At 32.2% G+C, this 20,419-nt stretch overlaps 2 protein-coding genes across 3 annotated transcripts; one reads left to right on the plus strand and one right to left on the minus strand.

The window, feature by feature from the left end:
• Positions 1–251: 251 nt before the first annotated feature.
• Positions 252–8,542, minus strand: LOC123224049. 2 transcript variants are annotated; one of them, XM_044647544.1, is made up of 20 exons: positions 8,405–8,542; positions 7,167–7,950; positions 6,997–7,065; positions 6,715–6,913; positions 6,587–6,641; positions 6,057–6,182; positions 5,880–5,942; positions 5,428–5,509; positions 5,267–5,326; positions 5,108–5,160; positions 4,857–5,023; positions 4,248–4,425; positions 3,530–3,587; positions 3,372–3,428; positions 3,044–3,289; positions 2,496–2,557; positions 1,738–1,794; positions 1,539–1,632; positions 1,289–1,429; positions 252–742 (listed from the first exon to the last, which is right to left on the minus strand). In XM_044647544.1, exons 2-20 carry the CDS (start codon positions 7,866–7,868, stop codon positions 647–649), a joined length of 2,565 nt encoding a protein of 854 aa, XP_044503479.1. In that variant the 5' UTR covers positions 7,869–7,950; positions 8,405–8,542; the 3' UTR covers positions 252–646. The 2 variants fall into 2 exon arrangements, with proteins under 2 accessions (XP_044503479.1, XP_044503488.1); XM_044647553.1 differs by having other exon boundaries at positions 8,185–8,510.
• A 9,217-nt stretch (positions 8,543–17,759) lies between these two features.
• LOC123225018 (actin-depolymerizing factor 2-like) lies at positions 17,760–19,608 on the plus strand. Its single transcript, XM_044648856.1, has 3 exons — positions 17,760–17,930; positions 18,678–18,943; positions 19,030–19,608. The coding sequence occupies exons 1-3, from the start codon at positions 17,928–17,930 to the stop codon at positions 19,178–19,180; spliced, it is 420 nt and encodes a 139-aa protein (XP_044504791.1). The 5' UTR covers positions 17,760–17,927; the 3' UTR covers positions 19,181–19,608.
• The last annotated feature ends 811 nt before the right edge of the window (positions 19,609–20,419 follow it).

Raw genomic sequence — 20,419 nt, forward strand, 5'->3', positions numbered from 1 at the left:
CTAAATTTTGTGAAAGAATTTTTTAAGGCCCGTCCCATAACAACGGTTCAGACCATAGCGCAAAAATCTCTCCCAAGAGGCTTAAGCTTTGGCCAACTCAACCTTTGGAACAAAGGCCTCATCTTTTTAGCAAGACCATCATATAATTCAAGTTCAAAGAAGGCATCACAAAGAATCATAAATAAAAGAGTTCCTAATAAAATAACGAAAATAACATAATAACAACAGCATCTGAATCTGAACTCAGGCTATGGTCATAAAAAGTAGACAGTTAAATTTCTTCAATTGTGAACACTTAACCGAAATTTACATCTAGATATAGGACTATATTCAAGCCACATAAAGAAACTAATTAAAAAATTACCTTGCCTCATGCATGCATAATAAAAGGTCAGCATGCACTGATTCTTTGTACAACTACTCTTCACTATCAAATCCACCACTACTCTCCCCCTCACATTTTCTAGTTCTAAATTGTAGAAAGGACACAGCATACAATCTTCGATCAGACTGCTTAATGCTCCTCACCCTCTAATTCCAACCCCACCAAGAAAAGAAAAAGAAAGGAAATATTAAACAAAATTTAACTACCAGTAATATTACAAATTAAGGAGAATACGCAGAGCACCATCCCTGATCAGAATCTTCACGATGAATTCTCTGATTGATTCTGAACCTTCTTCTCTAGCATTGATGTTCCCTTGAAAATGGTTAGCTGCATCTCTCTTTGGTACTTCGACAACTGAACAATTAGATGATCTCATGAGTTCAATGCGCTTGTTCAATAATCTATGATTGAACATAATGATATTATGGAATGGACAGTTTCAAAAGTGCCAAAAAAATGTAGAAAAAGATCATATTTGAACAGAATATTGCGGGTAGTGGGGGAAAAAAAAAATTTAAGTTCTTTCTTTATATTCCCCTTTTCTCCTGCTGTAAATTTGTTTGTCAACCTAGACTTCTTACAGTATCCAGGTAAATTTGTTTGTCAAGCCAGACTCCTTACAGTATCCAGCACATTCAAAATCAACTTGATGTTTTTATGAAACTGTTGTGCTTGCAGAGATTTAGAAGACTTTCCATTAGTTTTTTTTTTTTTTCTGGTCTTTAATGTATTTTGTTTCTACTTTCATACCAGATAACATTAATTCCATGTGAACACATTCCGTTACATAGCTTGTTTAACCAGCATTCTCTTGGCGTATTCAACAAATAATAGCTTTACCGCTTTGTAATGAAAATACTATTGACTTTGGCAAAACCTATGTTTAGAAAGTGCACTTACTTGCTCCTTGCTCATCCTCCTGAAGCCAAATTTCTTTGTCCAGATTGACTCTGCCTTCTCAGCCGCAGGGAGCACCAAATTTTCCACGTTCAGGGAGCATAGCAACCTCTCAATACAGGAGAATAATGCTTGGAAATAACCCTAAAAAATAATAAAAAATAAAATGTAAGCCTCTGTACCTGAAATATGTACAAAAATGTATTAACAGCTAACAATCAAGTTTGTCTCATCCAAGATATTAAATGCATACTTTTCCTTGATATCCTCTACTTGTCGCCACTAGGGGAAGCTCAGCAACCTCCCGACCAAATATCCTTAAAAGGCCAGCAGATACAACAACAGAACTGCAGCCAAAATGGGCGGCCAATGATAAAAATAATGGAGTAAGAAACCCATGATGCAAGAAATTAAGATCACAAAGAAAGGAATATGACCACAGATAAACTTACTTCACCATTAAAATGACAGAATACATTCCTCCAAACTCCTGACCAGATATATTTCTCCTGAAATCAGTTCAAAGAACAATGATTACAATATATACTGGTAGAACATCACAAATTTCCAGATGACAAGTTCAGTAAGATCAAAACGTGATAAAGGGTGAAGAAATAATTTAAAAGAACATTTTAGTATAATTCAAAATTATAGCATCATAACAAAATTCAAACACTGCTTGGTAGTGTTATATTTCAAAACTGAAAATGATAGAAAGATATTAAGCTAAAAAAAAAAAAAAAACAAATTGACAAATTTTGTATCTGACTCTAATGAAAAGAATACATTCCCTCCAAACAAGGCTCAGAAGCAAAGCATGCAATATAAGCTTGTCCACAATAGCACAACAAAAAGAAATAACTAGTGCAAATGTACATATCTAATGTATAATTGCCTAAATAATTGTTTATCAAGTGCGAGTCATTGCTTGGTTGGAGTGGATCTAAATCAGCTTCAAACACATAAAAATATAAACAAGGAATTGGCTATTGCTTAACTAGAGCCAAAAGGGCCCATCCTTCTATTGGTTGCAACAATTTCTTTGAGTAGCTCCATTACAGAAATCATAGGCCTCATTGTCCTTGCAGAATTGACAGTTTCAGTATGGAAACAGAAAAAAAATCTAAGTGCCAAAAACAACGTAAAAAAGATCACCTAGAACAGTGACATTGAAGAGCAGGTTGAATTGCCACTTAACTAAAAGACTTACCCATAGACCATAAGAGGAATCAGATCACGCCCACATTCCGCAACAATTGGATCAAAACATTCCTGTGTAAACACATCACAGACAAGATAATAAGCATAAAAGAACATAATAAATACATAACTTATCAAGACTTAAGGTATGCAATCCGATAACTATAATGAATTATCAGTCCTAAGTGAATTCCTTACTGGATAGTTATATTCTAGCTGCCACTCAGAGTCCCCCATTACTTCAAAATCATAACTATTACGATTTTCTTTGTGCACTTAATAGAAGATGAAAGTAGCAGCATATAGATAAAACAACAATAAACAGATTTTCTTTTTTCTTTTTCATAAGAAATAGTAAGTACAAGTTCAATTATTGACTGTGACGTATTGAAAAGATAAGCAAATTTCCAATAAACTTAAATCACTAATTGCGGCAACTAGGATAAACCATTCAGAGAAACAGATAGAAAGCAACAGAATATTATGCTTCCTTAATAAAAATAAAGAAGTTAAAAAAAATAAAATTAGAAGATCCAGTGAGGTGCCAAAGAAACTTACTCGAAATATAGCAGTGGTGCTAGAAAGTAATGATTTCTCTTCCATAGATTGAGCTTTCCTAAGGATTCGCCATTGAACATCATTTGCAGCTCCAGCAGAAAAAATCCCTTTCTCTACATGCTTCTTGTTTATTGTATTTAATAATGAAGCTGGAATCATCTGTGCTCCATTAGACACAGAATCTTGTAGGGCTGCATGGATTCTATTGCAGTCATCACAACAGAACCACTTATCCTTGGGGATTTCCTGAAGGAAGATGCAGGAAAGCTGTAAGCATTTCATCTAGAAGCACCAATCGTTAAAACTATCACAAGGTATCTAGACTTACTTTCAAATCACAAAGCCCGCTATCTCGCAAGCAACCAACATGATACTCCTTCTCACACTAAGAAAAAAATATTTGTAACTAAATAAACAAAGAAAAGAACAACAGCCAGACTTCAAATATTATATTAAAAATTGCCAAGTGAAAAGCACAAAACATACTTGATCACAGTAAATGACTGTTCGATCGTCAAAGACACCAGCACTGAAATCATGAGCCCTGATAAATAAAAGGAAGCAGTAACAATTTATTAACATAATTAATTAAAAGTACTTTGTCTCAATGGCACCTAATAAAAAAACGTTCAACGAAATAAATTAGAAGGAACAAAAGTAAAAGACCTCTAACCCAGGAAGCAAGTATAGAACATTTTTTCATAGGAAGCCCTAAAGCAACTAATAGCTTGGATTTTCCAACTAATGCAGATTTAATTACTTTCAAGACTGTGTTACAAATTGATTTTCTACACTCCAACAGTTTTCTTCAGACCAATTCTATTTATCCTTCAATTATTATCCTGTTTTCCTTGACAACCATCTCCAAAATGTTCTTTGCAGAGGTAACATAAGAATAGAGGATGAGAGCTAAGCAGAGAAAAGGGGAAAAAATGCATATGAATACCTAGAGATATTTCCAAAGGAAGGGGAGAAAAAAGTTTGCTACCATCATTACATAGCAAGTGAAGAATAAAAAACCCACCATACCCTATTCGTGATGGGTTTGAACATTCAAAAAGAATCTAAAACAAAGATAAGGGCTTCAAGCACGTTTCTACTTTTAAGATTCATAAACTCATGCATGCATGCATACAAACAAAAAATATGTCATCATCTTACTACAAGCTATAAAAGATAAAACAGAAGTTCAAGAAGAACCAACCTACAAACAACACAACCACCAATATCAGTTTCTGGTACTTCTAAATCTCTCCGCAAAAGCATTGATCTGGCCATGCTAGAAGAACCTCCAGCAGCATCCACCCTGTCAGGGCCAAATTTTTCTCTGCAATTTGGGCAATGCCAATCACCTTCAGGAATCCACTGTAAATCCAAGCATGCTGCAGAGCAGATCAATCAAGAAACAGAACTTTAGCACCAAATAAGAATAGAGTTACATACAACATTAAAATATAACATCATTTAAAATATTACACCCACAATAAACAAATGACAGAAGAATAAATTGACATGCTATCCACCATTCCGATACTTCAGAAAATATTCATGGTAAGGCAACCAAGAAGCATAATTGAAATAAAAAGTGAAAGGTAGCAAAACTCAGACAAATAAATTGGTTTTGAGAAACTTAGGCCAAGACCAACAAAAAAGAATTAAAATAATTGCTGGAAAGAATTACCATGATTCACTGAAAAAAACTGAAACAAATAACATTTTCCATCAATCAAGGGAAATAACATATTTATGGATCTATAAGCTGTAATAGGAAGCACTGGAAAGAAAATACTTGATCAAGCACAAAATAACCAACCTGGATGAAAGGCCCGAGGGCAGCAATAACAAAGAAGCAGATTCCCTCCATCTCCACATATTGTGCACATATCATCACTGCCACCAGTAGAATGGCTTTGTCCATGGGCCAATGACATGGCAATATCATGAAGTGTCAGTCCATTTGAAGTGTAGATATGGCGATAGCTGCACAAAGACATACAAACTTTTAATTTGAATGATTGAGAAAACACTCTAACAAGAAATCACATAACATAAAGGACTACTCACGGTTGACGCCTGGCTGCCATTCCAGCATGAGCTTCAAATTGAGAAGGGCTAATCTGCTCATCAAGGAAAAAAATAAATAAATATGTCAGAGAGATAAAGAGCACAAGGAGAAGAAAAGTAGAAGTATATTCTCATTGAAACTCTACAGTATAATTATACCTCTCTGTTGCAGCAACCACAAACTATACCGTTTCCCTGCTTGTAGCCAGCACGTAATCTCTAGAAAAACAAACAATAACAATTAAATTTACAACAAAAGATATGCACTAGTAGTAATACATCAAACAATCATCAATTTGGATATGCATCAAACGTAGCACCTGTCCTTTGACAATGTAAGTCAATAATTCCCCATCTGGAAGCCCATTTGGCAGAAAAAGCAACCGGTGTAGATCATTATCCCTGCCAATAAACAAACCAATTCTGCATGTTACAATAAAAGCAAAGGTTTGTTTTGAAATCTGCAAATGATTTTTTTTTTAAAGGATACAATCTAATTATCTCAGCAGTTTTCTCAGTGTTTTTTATGTCTGAGTATACATTAGAAAGTATCAAAAAACTAATTACATTTTTTTTTTTATTTCAACTTTCAAATTTGTTTTGATTGTATTTAACCACTAATTTTGAGTCAAGACATAGTTTTTATTTAATTTCTTGTATCCCTTGTTTTGATTGTGCTCAGATTCTAAATCAAGCAGGTCCTGGAGTTCCAATAACCAAAGCAGACTTCAAAGAAGAATAAGGTAAAAGCATGGCAGACCAGAAATGGTACCTTCTCTTTGTACCACCTTCAGCAGTTCTTTTTTGTTGCATTACAGAGCTATAGGAGCTAGGCCTGCACAACAGGCACAATCTCAGTTCAGAGACAGCAGATAATTATGAAGACAAGAAACAAAAATGAAATTTACAAACCAGATAGTAAATGTCAAGAAAATAGACACAAACAAACCTCTTCACTCCACGTTTTTGCTCTTCAAGTATCTCCTTCATATATAATTGGTGCCTAGCACTATTCTTCTGCACAAAGGAACATGAAGTAGGGCTGATGTTCTCTTCTAACGATAGACTTGAGCAGCTGCTAGTTCAACACATAATAACCATTGGTAATGAAAATTACATAATCAGCCAAATAGAAAGTGCAGGCAAAGTATAAAATGGAAAATGCAATTAGATCAAACATCAATGGCACCAAATCATGCCAAAATTTGGGTAATTGCTTTGTGCCTTATTCAGTATGCAGAATCAGGTGCTGTGTGGGCTAAGCTAGAAACTAGAAAATCTGCTAGTTTGAACATCGAGAACTAAGAAAGCGCTGCAAAAACAAGTCTGCAAATTCCAGTCTAGCTCAACCCCTATGTGAGCAAAATGCTACCAAAACAGGTTGGAAAATTGACCCCTGTATACTTTGCTTGGAGGAAGGAGACCAAAAAGAATTAAAGATTGAATATGAACTCAAATATGGAAATAATTGAAAGTCACCTTGCATTATATTTTTTGTGTTGCTCAACCATTCCATTGCTTTGTTGAAAACTAGCTGCAAATACAAAAACGAGTCAGAAATAGGGAAGCACCCAATATGCATCAAGACATTGAAAAATATACACTACCTTTCCAAACTTGGAAAGATCCCTCGTTGACAGAAGAACCGGCAACGTTTTTTACAACTTCTTCAAGCATACCAAGTGGAGCACTCTTTAGTTCTTGAATGATACTATAAATTGGTTTCCCATTATCCAAGTATATGTGATTATTTGGGTGTCTAGTCTTGACACCAGCATGCTGCTCAAACTCATGCGCACTTACAACCTGGCATACAATAGAACGATTTAGCTATCACAATACACTGTTGTAACTAAGAACAATCCAACCTGAAACTGAAAGTGAATTACCTTAGAGAAATTGCATAAAGGACAGCCACACAAATAACCACCACCATTTATCATTCCATCCAGTTCCCTCTAAATTGACAAAAGATGAACAAATAAACAAATAAGTCCAGAATGAATTAAAATGTACTTGTGTAGCAAATACTAGGAAACCAAGTGTATTCCAATTGTACCTTTTGAGTTGTAGAAATATACTTGACGCGAGCTCCATCAAGAATACCCGTTAATAATAACTTCTTGACATTTGTGGGATATTCGTTTGGAACAACCTTCTTAGACATTTTAATTTCCACGTTTGGAGCACACGAGCGACGATGACTCCCTTCAGGTGAGTCTTCCCTATAAGAATACAAGTCATCATATACAGAGTGGCTGCTGGGTGCAGAAGACTGAGCTACATAATCTTCCTTTCTTTTGCTGAACTTGAATGTAATTTTCCTGATTCCAGATGATGAACTAACATGCTTTGGGATTTCTAACACAACATGAGATGTGGAAACATAAGCAGAAGTGTTATTGTTCAGAGAAGTCTCAGTCTGGAAACTTTCACTACGATCTGCTTCGCTTAAAGTTTCCTCTGAACTTGTGCATGTCATCTTGTCACACCCAACACGGTTAGTTGTATCTGATTCGGTCTGCTGGCTAGTGATATCGTGGAAACTTGATGTGATTTCTTTAGGAGAAACAATAGGATTCGAGACTTCAGATTTAATGTCATCATTTATAGCCTCTTCTTTAGCTTGCTTCTTGTTAATAAATGATTCAGATTCAGCATTGTCTTTTAAACAGTCATCTTCTATCTCCAATTCATTTCTTGAAGGACATTCAACATCCCCATCTGTTCGAATTTCCGGACAAACTGCACTTTCTTCCATTGAGTTCCAAACTTCTTCCAAATTTAAATAACGGCATTCAAAAAGCCCTTAACAACGAAACACTAACTTACTGGATGAACATCTGAAATCAAATGCAAATTTGAATTAGGATTAGCATCAAAAAGAAATGAAAAGGAAAAAAAATTATAACATCATTCTTCACACTAATCAAATGCCAGAATTCAACTGAACAGCAAAGAATACAAAACCAGTTCAAGCAACTATTTCAAGAAGTCAATAACCGCTGAAACCGTTACTTGAATCTTAAAGTTCAGAAATATCTTCTTCAAAAACGCATAAATTACACCAAACTCACCTCACAGAAATTTTGTAAAACTCTTAATAGATCCAAATCTAGAAAATAATGGACGACGAGAATTTGCAGATCCGGAAAAGCACAAGTCTAGCTAATCTAAACGAAAACAGCTTCGACTATCTGATTCTAAATCTTGTAGATCTTATAATTGTAAAGAATAAAAAAATAAAGAAATCTTGAATAAATAACTCGAATTGAAAAGCGAGGGCTAGGGTTTTGCCTGTTGAAAAATATAGAAGGAACGTGGAGGGCGGCAACGAACCAGAACGAAAAGCTTGGTTCGCGGTCGAGATTTAACTTTTTTAGAAAGAAAGAAGATAAAGTTCGATGAGATTTAAAATATAAAAAAAAAAATTCAGTGGAAATAAAATATATAAATAAAAAAATAAATTTTGTTGTCGTTGGTGGTGACGATAGTTGGAAGATACGAGAAGATTGGACAAGTGGATAGGTTTGTGGGACCAATTGCTTAGAATGTGGTCCTATCGGACGTGTAGGATCGTGCCACGTGACCTGAGCAACTACCCTGCAGCCGTAGACACCTGGGACAACTTTGGATTAATCTCGCATGGTCGAGGACACGTGGCGGAGACTGACAGTTTAACTCTCAAGATTCTGATTGTTGATCAGTTAAAATTGATAGTGGGCCCGTAATGGACACATCTTGGGTGGGCTCTTCCTAGCTAACAGCTCCAGCATACTGTTGGTGGAAATTGTGCTTCAATTTTGGGCGCAATTTAAAATAACTAAAATAAACTTCCACAAGCTCCGGAGAATTAGACTGATAAGTTCCATTTCGAACTATTTACAAATATTAATTAATTAGTGACTTTTAGGTAAACTAATGCTTGGCTCCAAAACCAATACTCAAATTTTTATAGCCTCAGCCAATCCTAAATCATAGGATCCTTTATAATTGTATAATTAACTTGACCATGACTGCAAACTTAACATTACTAAAAAGGCCTAAGGACTATTTTCCACTCAAATTTAAGTGTGATTCCAAAATTATATCATTAAGATTTAAAAAATTTGAAGTCTCATTTATAACATAATTGTCAACAATCTCTCCTCTCCACCCTAAACTATTGGTTGATGTAGGTAAGTAAATATGGAATGAATCTTTTCATCAGAGACAAAAAAATCTGATAAGATCTGATGAAAAGATTATAGATCTCTTCAGAGATGAAGAGATCTAGAGCCCAAATCTCTTTAACTCAGATTTTTCATCGATAAAGAGCCTTCATCGTCATTCTTTCTAAATTATCAGAGAAAGTAGTTAGAGGAAAAAAAAAATTTTAAAGTTTGGAGGAGAGGGAGATATGACTTTTCAAAATTAAAAAACTTTATGAGGAGTAAAATGTTAATTTTTAAAATTTATGAGAGAAAAATATTATAAATTTTATATTTTTTAATATTATTAATGAAATAACAATTTTACTTCTATTTTTAACATAAAATTTTAACTATAGTTGGTTAATGGGTAGAATTTCATATTTTTCAAACCCATGGGTAAGACTTGGAGATTACACCTAAATTTGGGTGGGACATAGTCATTTTGGCCTACTACTAAAAACTTTTGTTCCATTAGGACAAAGCTTTCCAAACACAACTATATTCCATTTTATCCATAAATAATGTATTGTCGCAATCTTCTCCATTTATCTTGCTTTTGTTGTTAGAAATGAGCTTAGTTCACGGTACCACCACTTCCAAGATTTTTGTCCAAATTATGTTTGAAAAGCAACATACAAAAAAAAAAAAGAGCATATTTTTAAGTATATAATTAAATATATAAATAATATATTATTATTTTAAATTAATAATAAAATAATATATAAATTCTAACACAAAAGGGATTTATGTTGACACAAGGAAATGGATTTCTTCGAATAGGGATTTTTTAATGTTTTGTTAATGAAACGTCCATTTTCACAGCAAGAAATCATTCCCTTAAAGGTAAGATTGAAATCTCCTACTATAATAAAAATTGGGATATGTACTCAAGTTTGGGCTAGTAATTTTAACACAAATTCTTGGTACTTAATAGATTAAATGATTGGATTGGTGAGATAAAGCCAATTTCATGGTGACAGGATAGGGCTTCACAACATCAAGGTATGAGATCATTAGTGTTTAGGGGACTTATGTGCCATATAAAGATCGATTAGAGTAGAGTATAGTAGGAAAGTCCAAATAAGGACGAGTTTGAATTCAATTAAAACTTAAAAATTTTAATTAAGTGATGAGTTTATTAAAGAAATTGTTGTAAAGTTAAAAAAAATTATTGTAAGAGTAGAAGAACTCGTTATCGAATAAGATAAACTAAAAATTTCTTAACTATGTTACTAGTTATCAAATGATGGTGGCCTAACTCAATCTATTAACACTTTTAATTACGTTATGACCTAATCATCATAGACATCATTAACTATGTCAACCCATTTGGCATGAGCAATCCTCAGCTAATTTCTATAATATTATTATTATATCATTCACCTTATGTGTTATTAATTAAAGTATTTGTATTTTGACGGGGAGTTGATTTGATTAAGCTTGAATCAAATTAATTTAGTTTAAATTTGAGTTGAGATTTAGTTTAAAGGGTTGGTTTATTTTTAAAAGAGTTTAACTTGTAAGATAAAGAGAATTGATTGATTCTGTTAAAACTTAGTTCATAACTTATTATTTAATTTAAATTATGTTCAATTAATTATCAAAATGATATTGTATTAATTATTATTAGATAAATTCAAATCTAACATGAGTCAAACCTCATATCTTATCATGTATCGAAAACTATATTTTTCATATTATATATTATGTATCACATCATAATATACATTTTAAAAAAAAAAATAATAATAATAATAAATAATTCAAATATCTCACAAACATCTATAAATTTTCAAAATTATTATATACATTTTTACTATATCATCTATTTTTTAAAAATGTATATCAATAATATATATATTGTATTTTACGATATATCTATTATATCATCTAATGAATTTAATATTTTATAAAATATGTATAATTTTTTATTTATATAATATCATATTTTTAAATATGTATTGTGAATATTATTTATAAAATCCATTAAAATATAAGAATGATATTTTTTTTATGCTAGGAAAGATTAAGATTGTTAAGCCACATTAATTCATCAACTTAAATTGCATCTTCCCCGTTTTACAAATTGAGAGTAATGCAATGCAAAGCCGTAAATCTAGGAGTGGGATTTGAACTTCCTAACTTACTGCCTTAATCAAGTAGTCAACTATGACTTTTTTTTTTTTAAAGATATTTCGATTCAAGACCTTTATAAATCTGATGGCTTCTGCTTCACATCACATTCCCTCTTTCTCTTTCTCTCGGTCCAAAAAAAAAAGGATTATGTCTGCTAGAGCCAGTCGCCATCAAAGAAGGCCTTCACAGAGTGTATTCATCAACTTCGATGATCTTTCAAGCCCGATCTCTGACAATGCTATGGTAGATAACCCTTCATCTCCACCGTCCAATCGTGCGCAGCAGTCGTCCCAGATTCGAGCCCCTCCGTCGTTGCCTCCGCCTGCCATGGAGCCGCAAAATGTATTGAAAAATGACCAGAAGGTCACAGATGTTAAAATTTAACTGGGTTTTAGCTGTTGTTTTTGTTATCAAATATCAAATGAGAAGATTTGCCTTTGCTTTTATTCTTTCTTTCCCTCTTTGATATTTTCCATTGTTCATAATTTACTTTGGTGATTACTTAACGAAATTAAGAACATCATGAACAAATTCAACACTTCGAGAAGAAATGGAAGCTAGAATTGAAACTCTTTTAATTTTTAACACTTCTTTAATTTGCCTGTCAATTCGTAATTTTAACTTCATATTTGTCTGGTTTTGGAATTGTACAGTCATTAAAATTTGCATGAAGTCGGTGAAGTTTAATTTGACAAGGTACCTGTGACATGCGATGCCGGTTAAATTAGGTTGATCTGAGTCTACGCTGTGTCATTGTGCGGCGGTTTTGAAGAGAAAACGACGACGTCTTGTAAGTTATTGTGGTGTGAGTGATGGTGAATTTTTGTGCGTTTAAATTTGGGAGAACAATAAGTTTCACCGTTTACCTCTTTGGTAATTTTCCAGCCATAAAGATTCAAGAAAGAAATTTCCCACCACTGTCAAGCCATTTTTTTAGTGGGATTAATAATTGATAAAATAATAAATTAAAATTACATATATAAATAATAATATGTGTTAACTAATAGAAAAAAAATATATGTATTGTCATGTAATGTTTGTAAAACCAGACTAGTGATTGAACCGATTGTCTTACTAATTTATGGTTTGACTGGTTTCAATCAGAGAATAATAAAAAAAAAATCAAATTATTCAAAATAATTAAAATTCAAAAAGTCAAATCTAATCAAACTAAATTTTTGATCAAGTTTGACTAAGTCAATAGCAAAATTGGTTTTTATATTATCTAGACTGGACTTGGTGTCAGTTTTCTGTTCAATCGATTGAATTGGGTGGTTTGGTCCAATTTTCAAATTATTATTGTCAAATGATTAGTTGACCAAATTGCTTATTTTAATTGTAATTCAAACTTTTTTTAATCATACGATGATAAATCAGTTTATTTATATCTATCAATATTTGTAATTGAAATTTTATTAATCATTTTAAAATTCTTGTATCATCCTTGGCTAACTGCTAACTTGTTGGAATTAGGGTTGGATTCGAGCCGCATCGAGCTTGAGCTCAAGCTCGTCGAGCTTGTTACTCTTAAACTCAAATTTGGTTCGAGTTCAGTTCGACTCATTTCAAGTTAAAGCTTTTAATTAATTCGTTATCAAAACAACGTCGTTTTAATACATATTGGTTAAAACGATATCGTTTTGTATCAAAATTTTTAACTCACAAACTTTAATAAGTAGCTCGAGATCGAAAGTATTAGCTTGAGCTTGCTTGAGTTTGTTTAGGACTGGTTAGTTTCGAGTTCATTCAAATTGAATTCAAATTCAAACTCGAACGAACTCGATTTAAATTCAATCCTAATTGGAACTTTGTCATGCAAAACTATTTACACTTGATGAATGTGAGTCATACATTTGTCGATGGAATAAATTTGCCAAACTTATGAAATTAAGAAAAAGTATTTTAAGATTTAATAAACTTACAAAAATCTACAACACAACAAAAGTATTACAATCATTAAGTCATTGACCTTAAAATAAACAACTTAGGGTAATTAAGTAAATATATACCAATTTAAAATAATGCATTTCCTAACTATTTGATTATTTTTGGTCGCTCTAATAACTTAAATAGAAAGTTATTATTTAATGAATTTTTGGGGGATACACACGATAATAGATTTACTATGGAGTGGGTATAAACCAAACTTAATTTGAGATTAGTTTGAATACAAAAAAGTAAATTTGAAATCAATTATAGATTTATACAGTGGGATTTGAACTTGAATTTTTAAACTTGAATATTTTAATTAATTCAAACTTAATTCATTCGATTTGAGTTTAAATTTATTGAATCAAATCCGACCCATATATTATACATTAATTATATCATGTTGCTGTATCTGATTGTTACAGTATGAACATGACATATCAGCTTATGGCCCTTCCTGAGATGTTCAGCATGGCTTGCTTTGCTTGCAGGTCTTGAGTCTTGGGGCGACCTTCAAATATACGGGCTTGGCTCTTGGCGGTGACGGCCCACTGCCACTTTCGAAATTTCAAATTTAAACAATTAATTATTTTTGTTGCTTCTTTTGTGTCATACTGCGAAGCCCAATATGTCAAAAAGAGACATACAGTATTTGTCATAAAAAAATTAACTTAATATCATTAAAGTTTATAAATAAAAGCAACAAAATTTAGACAACAAGCCGACTTCTTCAAATTTATGAGCTTGACAGTATGGACTTGCCAGAATTCAGCATCGAAATTTGGTACCTGTTGGAGGCCCGAAAGTTACTTCGAATTTTCTCTGTCGTACCTAATATTTGAACCTATTTTATGTTGTACTTTTTGACCCGACAGAGCCCGGATGGACCCGAACCTCACGACCATTATTACTCAATGAATCTCATACACAAATATTCTTTGCCATTTACCGTATGGGGTTTTCGATTCAATTCCGATCACCCATCATGTGCTTTGTGGATTTAAATATAGAAACTAGCCATATTGGCATGTGCATCACACGTGTCAGAGCTTTCATTGTTCTCAAAGGAATACCGTGTCTGGCGGTAAGAATATGTGCCTTTAAGGCTACCGTGTCCTTCTAGAAATTAATTTGAATTTAGGCCAAATGACTATTTCCCACCCAAGGTATACTGTAATGACAAGTTTCCACCATTTAACTATGGAAACACCAAACACCTACCCATGGCCGGTTAGATTTAACAAAACCCTAACGGTAGTAGGGGTAAAATCGTCATTTTCGTTATAATATTAAAAATAAACTAAAATATAATATATTTTGCCCCCCTAAACTTTAAAAACTAAAATTCCCCCCAGCCTAAGTTTTAAAAAGTCACAGTTTCACCCTAGGGTTTGGTTTTAAAATCTCCGGCGACCGTTCCAGCTCCATTGCCGACGGTCTCTCCCTCCGGAAGCAACCTCTCCTTCCGGCGAATGTTTTCCTCCCATTTGGAGGCTCGATCGACTTCGTCTTCGCCTTGGGAGACGAAGAACTTCGTCGGGGAAGACGAAGTTCTTCGTCTTCCCAGACGAAGACGAAGCCGTCGTCTTCGTCTGGGAAGACAAGCCGGAACGGTCACCGGAGATTTCAAAACCAAACCCTAGGGTGAAACTGCGACTTTTTAAAACTTAGGTTGAGGGAAAATTTTAGTTTTTAAAGTTTAGGGGGGCAAAAAGAGATACAATTTTCAGACGTTAGAGTTTTGTTAAATCTAACCGGCCATGGGTGAGTGTTTGGTGTTTCCATAGTTAAAGGATGGAAACTTGTCATTACAACATACCTTGGGTGGGAAATAGTCGTTTGGCCTTGAATTTATCCTTTCCAACATGTATTTTTTACAAAGATTACTCAATTTGGGTCTTATAAATTTTATCAAATAATAATCATATATGATAAAAACATGAATTATTTGTATTTTCATTTAATTCATATTTTAAATATGTCATTTTGAATTTTTTATTTCAAAATATATTAAATATATTTTTCATATTAAACACATTTTTTAATCTTTTTATACGTTTTTGGTCTTTTATAAATTTTTAATATATGAAAATACTTTTCACATTTTAAAAAAATATGACACTATTAAGGTATTCTATAGATCTTCCATATATGTTCGTTTAATTTTATTAACTCAAACTTCAACAAATTATAATATTTTAGTGATGATTTGATAAAAAATTCATGAAATAATAATTTTTTATGAAAATGAAATTTTAATTATATATTATACTGTATTAGATTTAATAGTTAATTTGATACTTTACATTTAAATTGTTATATTGATTTTAATTAGGAAATCTATGAAAAATGTTAAAATTATTATTAATATTATCATATTTTTAAAAATATATTATTGATAATATATCGTATTAAATTCATATAAACACGTTCTATATTTTTTTATATCCGAATTTTATGACTTATTTTACAAATATATTTTTTATTATTTATTATATTATACTTGTATAATTTTTTATTATTATTTTTTTCATATATACTAATTAAAGTACTAATCATGTTTACAATTTTTAAATAATATTTTAATATTTATTATTTAACATTATTTAAAAATATATATATAATATCCAATTATACATTGTGATATTAACATTTTCACTCATTTGGCACCCATTGTTGGTTTCCATCAAATACTTTTTTATAAAATTCATTGTATTTATTATTTGAATATATAAATTATATTTTTATATTTTATAATGTTATTAATAAAATTATGCTAATGGAGCTTTATTGTAAGTGTTTTGGTTTTAAACGTAGACATGATTGAAAGAAAAGGGAAAAAGGAAAGGTGGGATTTAAAAGACCTTTCAAAGATTTAAATAAAAAAAAAACAACTTTAATTGATTTTTCGTTTTAGCTATCGAAGAATCTTATTTAAATTGGATCGTTATTTTATAAGATCGAATTAATTATATTAGATGGAACAAGTTTTGAATCTCATGATCGATCGTATAATCATTAAATTAGATAAATTAAAAATTTGATTTTAATATATCATTAAAAAATACTTAAATTCATATTTTTTTTATACATAATTTTTTTTTTTTGCTAGAACAACTTTAATTTGGTTCAAACTATTACACATACTTTAGAATAAATTGCTTTCGATCATTTGAAACAGTTGGCTGTGTGATGAATTTTTGGAAGGCAATTATCAAATCCAAAATTTAGAAAAAGAGGGGCAGCGTTGGATTGACGCACAAATAGAAAGAGAGAAACTCGAAGATGGACCCAATCCAACTTGTTACGACGCCGTTTTATATAAACTTAGTAAAATGGTCTCATTGAAACTTCCAAATTCTCCATTATTAGTACAACACGGCAACCTTTATGTCAATGGCTAACAACTATCTATCTACTTCTTCTCCCGCTCGTTAAGCCAGCCACTTAACCCAACTAGCTTATTTATAATTAAAATAATGGCCAGATGACAATATGCCACCCAAGGTTTTATGAATACAATTCTCACATTTAAGTTTTAAAAAGTCAAATTCCTATCCCCCATTCACTTCATATAACAAATATGTTAAGTATTCATAAAAATAATTATTTTATTATTTTATTAAAATTATAAAATTATTATTAATACTTAATATAAATATTAAATTATTATTATGTATTGATTAGTTTAAAAATGTATTATTTACATTTTTAAAAATCAACCAACTCTAAAATATTGTTTTTTCTTTTTTGATCAATTTTAAGTTGTAATTATTATATTTAAAATTATTAGGGGATATATTAAAAATTTTAAATTGCCTTTATATATTTTTTTGAATTAGCAAAAAATCCCCTAAAATTTGTATTAATAGGCATAATATTTTTTAAAAATTATATTTTATCCTTTAAAAGTTTGAAAAAGGGAAAAAAATAAAAGAAAAATAAAAATAAAAAGTTAGGGAAAAAATAAAAAAATAAGAGGAAAAAATAAAAAAATAAAAAATTTATATAAAATGATATTCTTAATATTTCATTTAATAGGATTAATTAATAAAATGGATAATAAAAAGTGAAAATTTAACTTTTTAAAACTTAAATAATGAAAAATCCTTCAAGCAAACCTTAGGTGACAAATAGGTTTTTTGGCCTTAAAAATTCATATAAAACCACGTCGTTTTGTCATCAAACTTTAACTTGATCTACATCTTCAAAGCCATAACTTGATCTACATCTTCAAAGCCAGAAGAGCGAAGCCGCATTCTCTCCAGCGAAAAAGCTCATTCACCGCCAGGATATTACAGAGCGTGCATTCTATTACAGTACAATACGTGGCACAACGCCATTTGACTGCGCTTACTCACACGCAAATCTAATATATAATATTCTCAGGATATTTTTCCTCTCCTGCCAGACTTCATCCGATATAAGCTGCCTCAACATTGCAGCTAAGCCCTCGTCATCGGAGGAGCCTCTTTAGTGCTCTACATTTTCTCTCTGCTGTTTTCGCCGATCGTTCTTCTCTCTTATTTTCCACTAAAAAATTAAAAAAACAAGCCGAAAAAATGGTTAGTTGTTTCTTTTTCCTATTTTCTATTTATTAGTTCTTATTAACTTTTAGTTTCTCTTCTAAGCTATTTTGTTTACTGGACTAGAGTTTATTTGTTGGATCTGATTTTAAGCCTACTTTGTATTATCAGTTTTTTTATGATTTAATAAATTGGAGGGAATTTATGGTCTGCGAGTTCGTAATATTTGGTTTGTTAGCTTGCAGATCTGGTTTGATCTTGATTTTATGTTGAATAAACCTGTGAAACATGATCACTTGTAGCGAACCTAAGGCTAATTTGATTGAATAGATTTTACTTTATTTATTTAAGTGAATTAAATATAGCGATCTGTTGACTTAATTGATTTTGCTGGCTTTGGAATTCACTTGAGTTTTTTATGAATTTGAAATATTTGGATCTGATTTGTTTGGCTATTAGATGTGTATATCTGAGTGTCTCTGAGTTTGTCCATGAAGTTACCATCGTTTTAACTATTGGGTAGCAAAAGAAGGATAAAGAGAGCTCCGCGGACGGAAATTTGAACCCAAAAAAAAAAAAAATAACGATCAATTACGGTTATTTTGGTTAGTTGAGTACATTTGAGGTTTCAATTTCGGGGGAAAATTATAAGATTCATATTTGATTTACAATATTGATGTTGTATGTGATTTGTAATGTTTTTTAGTGATTTTGAAAGTCAATTTAAAGATGCTTATTACTTAAATTGAGACCTGAGTTGACTATATAAATTTTGTGGAACTCCAGGCCAATGCAGCGTCTGGTATGGCTGTGCATGATGATTGCAAGTTAAAGTTTCTGGAGCTCAAGGCAAAAAGAACCCATAGGTTCATAGTTTTCAAGATCGAGGAGAAACAGAAGCAAGTTATTGTGGAGAAGCTTGGTGAGCCAACTCAAACCTATGAAGATTTCACTGCAGCCCTTCCAGCGGATGAGTGTCGATATGCTGTCTATGACTTTGATTTTCTCACACCAGAGAACGTTCAGAAAAGCAGGATCTTCTTTATTGCATGGTAATGCTGGTTTCCCCTGTATCTCATGGATTCTTTATTTAGTCTAGCTTTTTTTTCTCTGATATATTATGTTGCTCTTCTTGAAGGTCCCCTGATACATCGAGGGTGAGAAGCAAGATGATTTATGCTAGCTCCAAAGACAGATTTAAGAGGGAACTTGATGGAATTCAGGTCGAGTTGCAAGCAACTGATCCAACTGAGATGGGTCTTGATGTCTTTAAAAGCCGTGCCAACTGAATTTGAATGGCCTTACAACGAGGAGCTTCCTCTGTTCGATCTTCTTTACTTGAGTGAAATGTTTATATTTTGTGGGATGGTGAACTTGGATAATCATGCTATCAGTTTCCAGGTTCTGCCATTACAGTCTTTTATTCATCTTGAATATGCATCTCTGGTTTCTGGTATATCTTGTGAGTTGTTTTTTATAGAACCTATGTGTTGTGGTGTCATCTTGTAGTATGATCTCTACAAGCTAATATGTAACTGTTTGTGAGAGGTTAGTCGTCTCACCTTTAGTTCGTTTTGAAATTTAAATATTTGACCCTTGTCATTTTACTGTGTAATATTGAAGGGCCATGCTCTATTACTTCTGTTTGATGATTGACTGGCGTGTTCTTGTACTGCTTACACTAATATATGGAGTAAGTTGATATTGGTTCCTTTCAGAGTTTATTATAAGCAAATTAATGATTGTTTATATAGTGAAAAATGGCAATGTGGCTGTTGGAATCAAGTATCAAATAGTTCTTAAAGTAGCCTTTCCCATTGATGAGCTTGGCTATCTCTGTGAGAACATGTTATTTTGTTGAACTCTTAATTCATGGGTGAGTTTTGGTATAACTTGTCTGGTTCAATTCAAACTGTGTCATACTATTCTCATTTGCAGCCCCGACAACATCTTTGAACGAGCTAGAGTTGGCCATTTAGGATTTGAGTCGAGGTCGAATTATCATATGATTGGGTTTGGTTTGGTTCGAATCTAACTTTAATAACATTTACGACTGTTGGTTGCTTTTGATAGTTTTGATGTGGGGATACAGCTCATACAAATACAATAATGTTCACCAACTGTGACATGCCAAGCCGTAAAGGAGTGGCAATGGGCTTTTTGTAGTACCGGAATTTCCTTAACACTTACTACGGTTATTACTTTATTGTGAATTTAGATGAAATGTCGTCTATTCTGATGGTCTGCCCACTTCATTGTTCCATAAATATAATGATCACCGTGTTTTGAAAAATTTGGGGGCATTTGACCAAATATTGTAACTCTTTAGATTTCAAAAACTCCTTCTATAGAGCAGTTTCAAGTCTTAAAGATACAAGATCCCATTTATGATATTAAGTTCCTGAAAATTGATTTCTCTCGTCCTACATTCCCAATCTGATTTGATTATTGACCCAAATGGGTCACAATTTAGAGGCTACTTCGACTCATTCGAATGACTGCCCCACATATTCTTACCTTTCAAGCTA

The sequence above is a fragment of the Mangifera indica genome, chromosome 1 (assembly GCF_011075055.1).
Source record: "Mangifera indica cultivar Alphonso chromosome 1, CATAS_Mindica_2.1, whole genome shotgun sequence".
NCBI lineage: Eukaryota > Viridiplantae > Streptophyta > Magnoliopsida > Sapindales > Anacardiaceae > Mangifera > Mangifera indica.

Bases quoted from the DNA above. Each gene is read 5' to 3' on its own strand.
- LOC123224049 (XM_044647544.1), bottom strand. From the start codon at position 7,868: ATGGAAGAAAGTGCAGTTTGTCCGGAAATTCGAACAGATGGGGATGTT. The intron at 5,024-5,107 runs GTGAGTAGTCCT...GTCTTTGTGCAG, and splicing joins ATGGCAGCCAGGCGTCAACC to CTATCGCCATATCTACACTT. The intron at 3,290-3,371 runs GTAAGTCTAGAT...ATCTTCCTTCAG, and splicing joins GCGGGCTTTGTGATTTGAAA to GAAATCCCCAAGGATAAGTG.
- LOC123225018 (XM_044648856.1), top strand. The intron at 18,944-19,029 runs GTAATGCTGGTT...CTCTTCTTGAAG, and splicing joins AGGATCTTCTTTATTGCATG to GTCCCCTGATACATCGAGGG.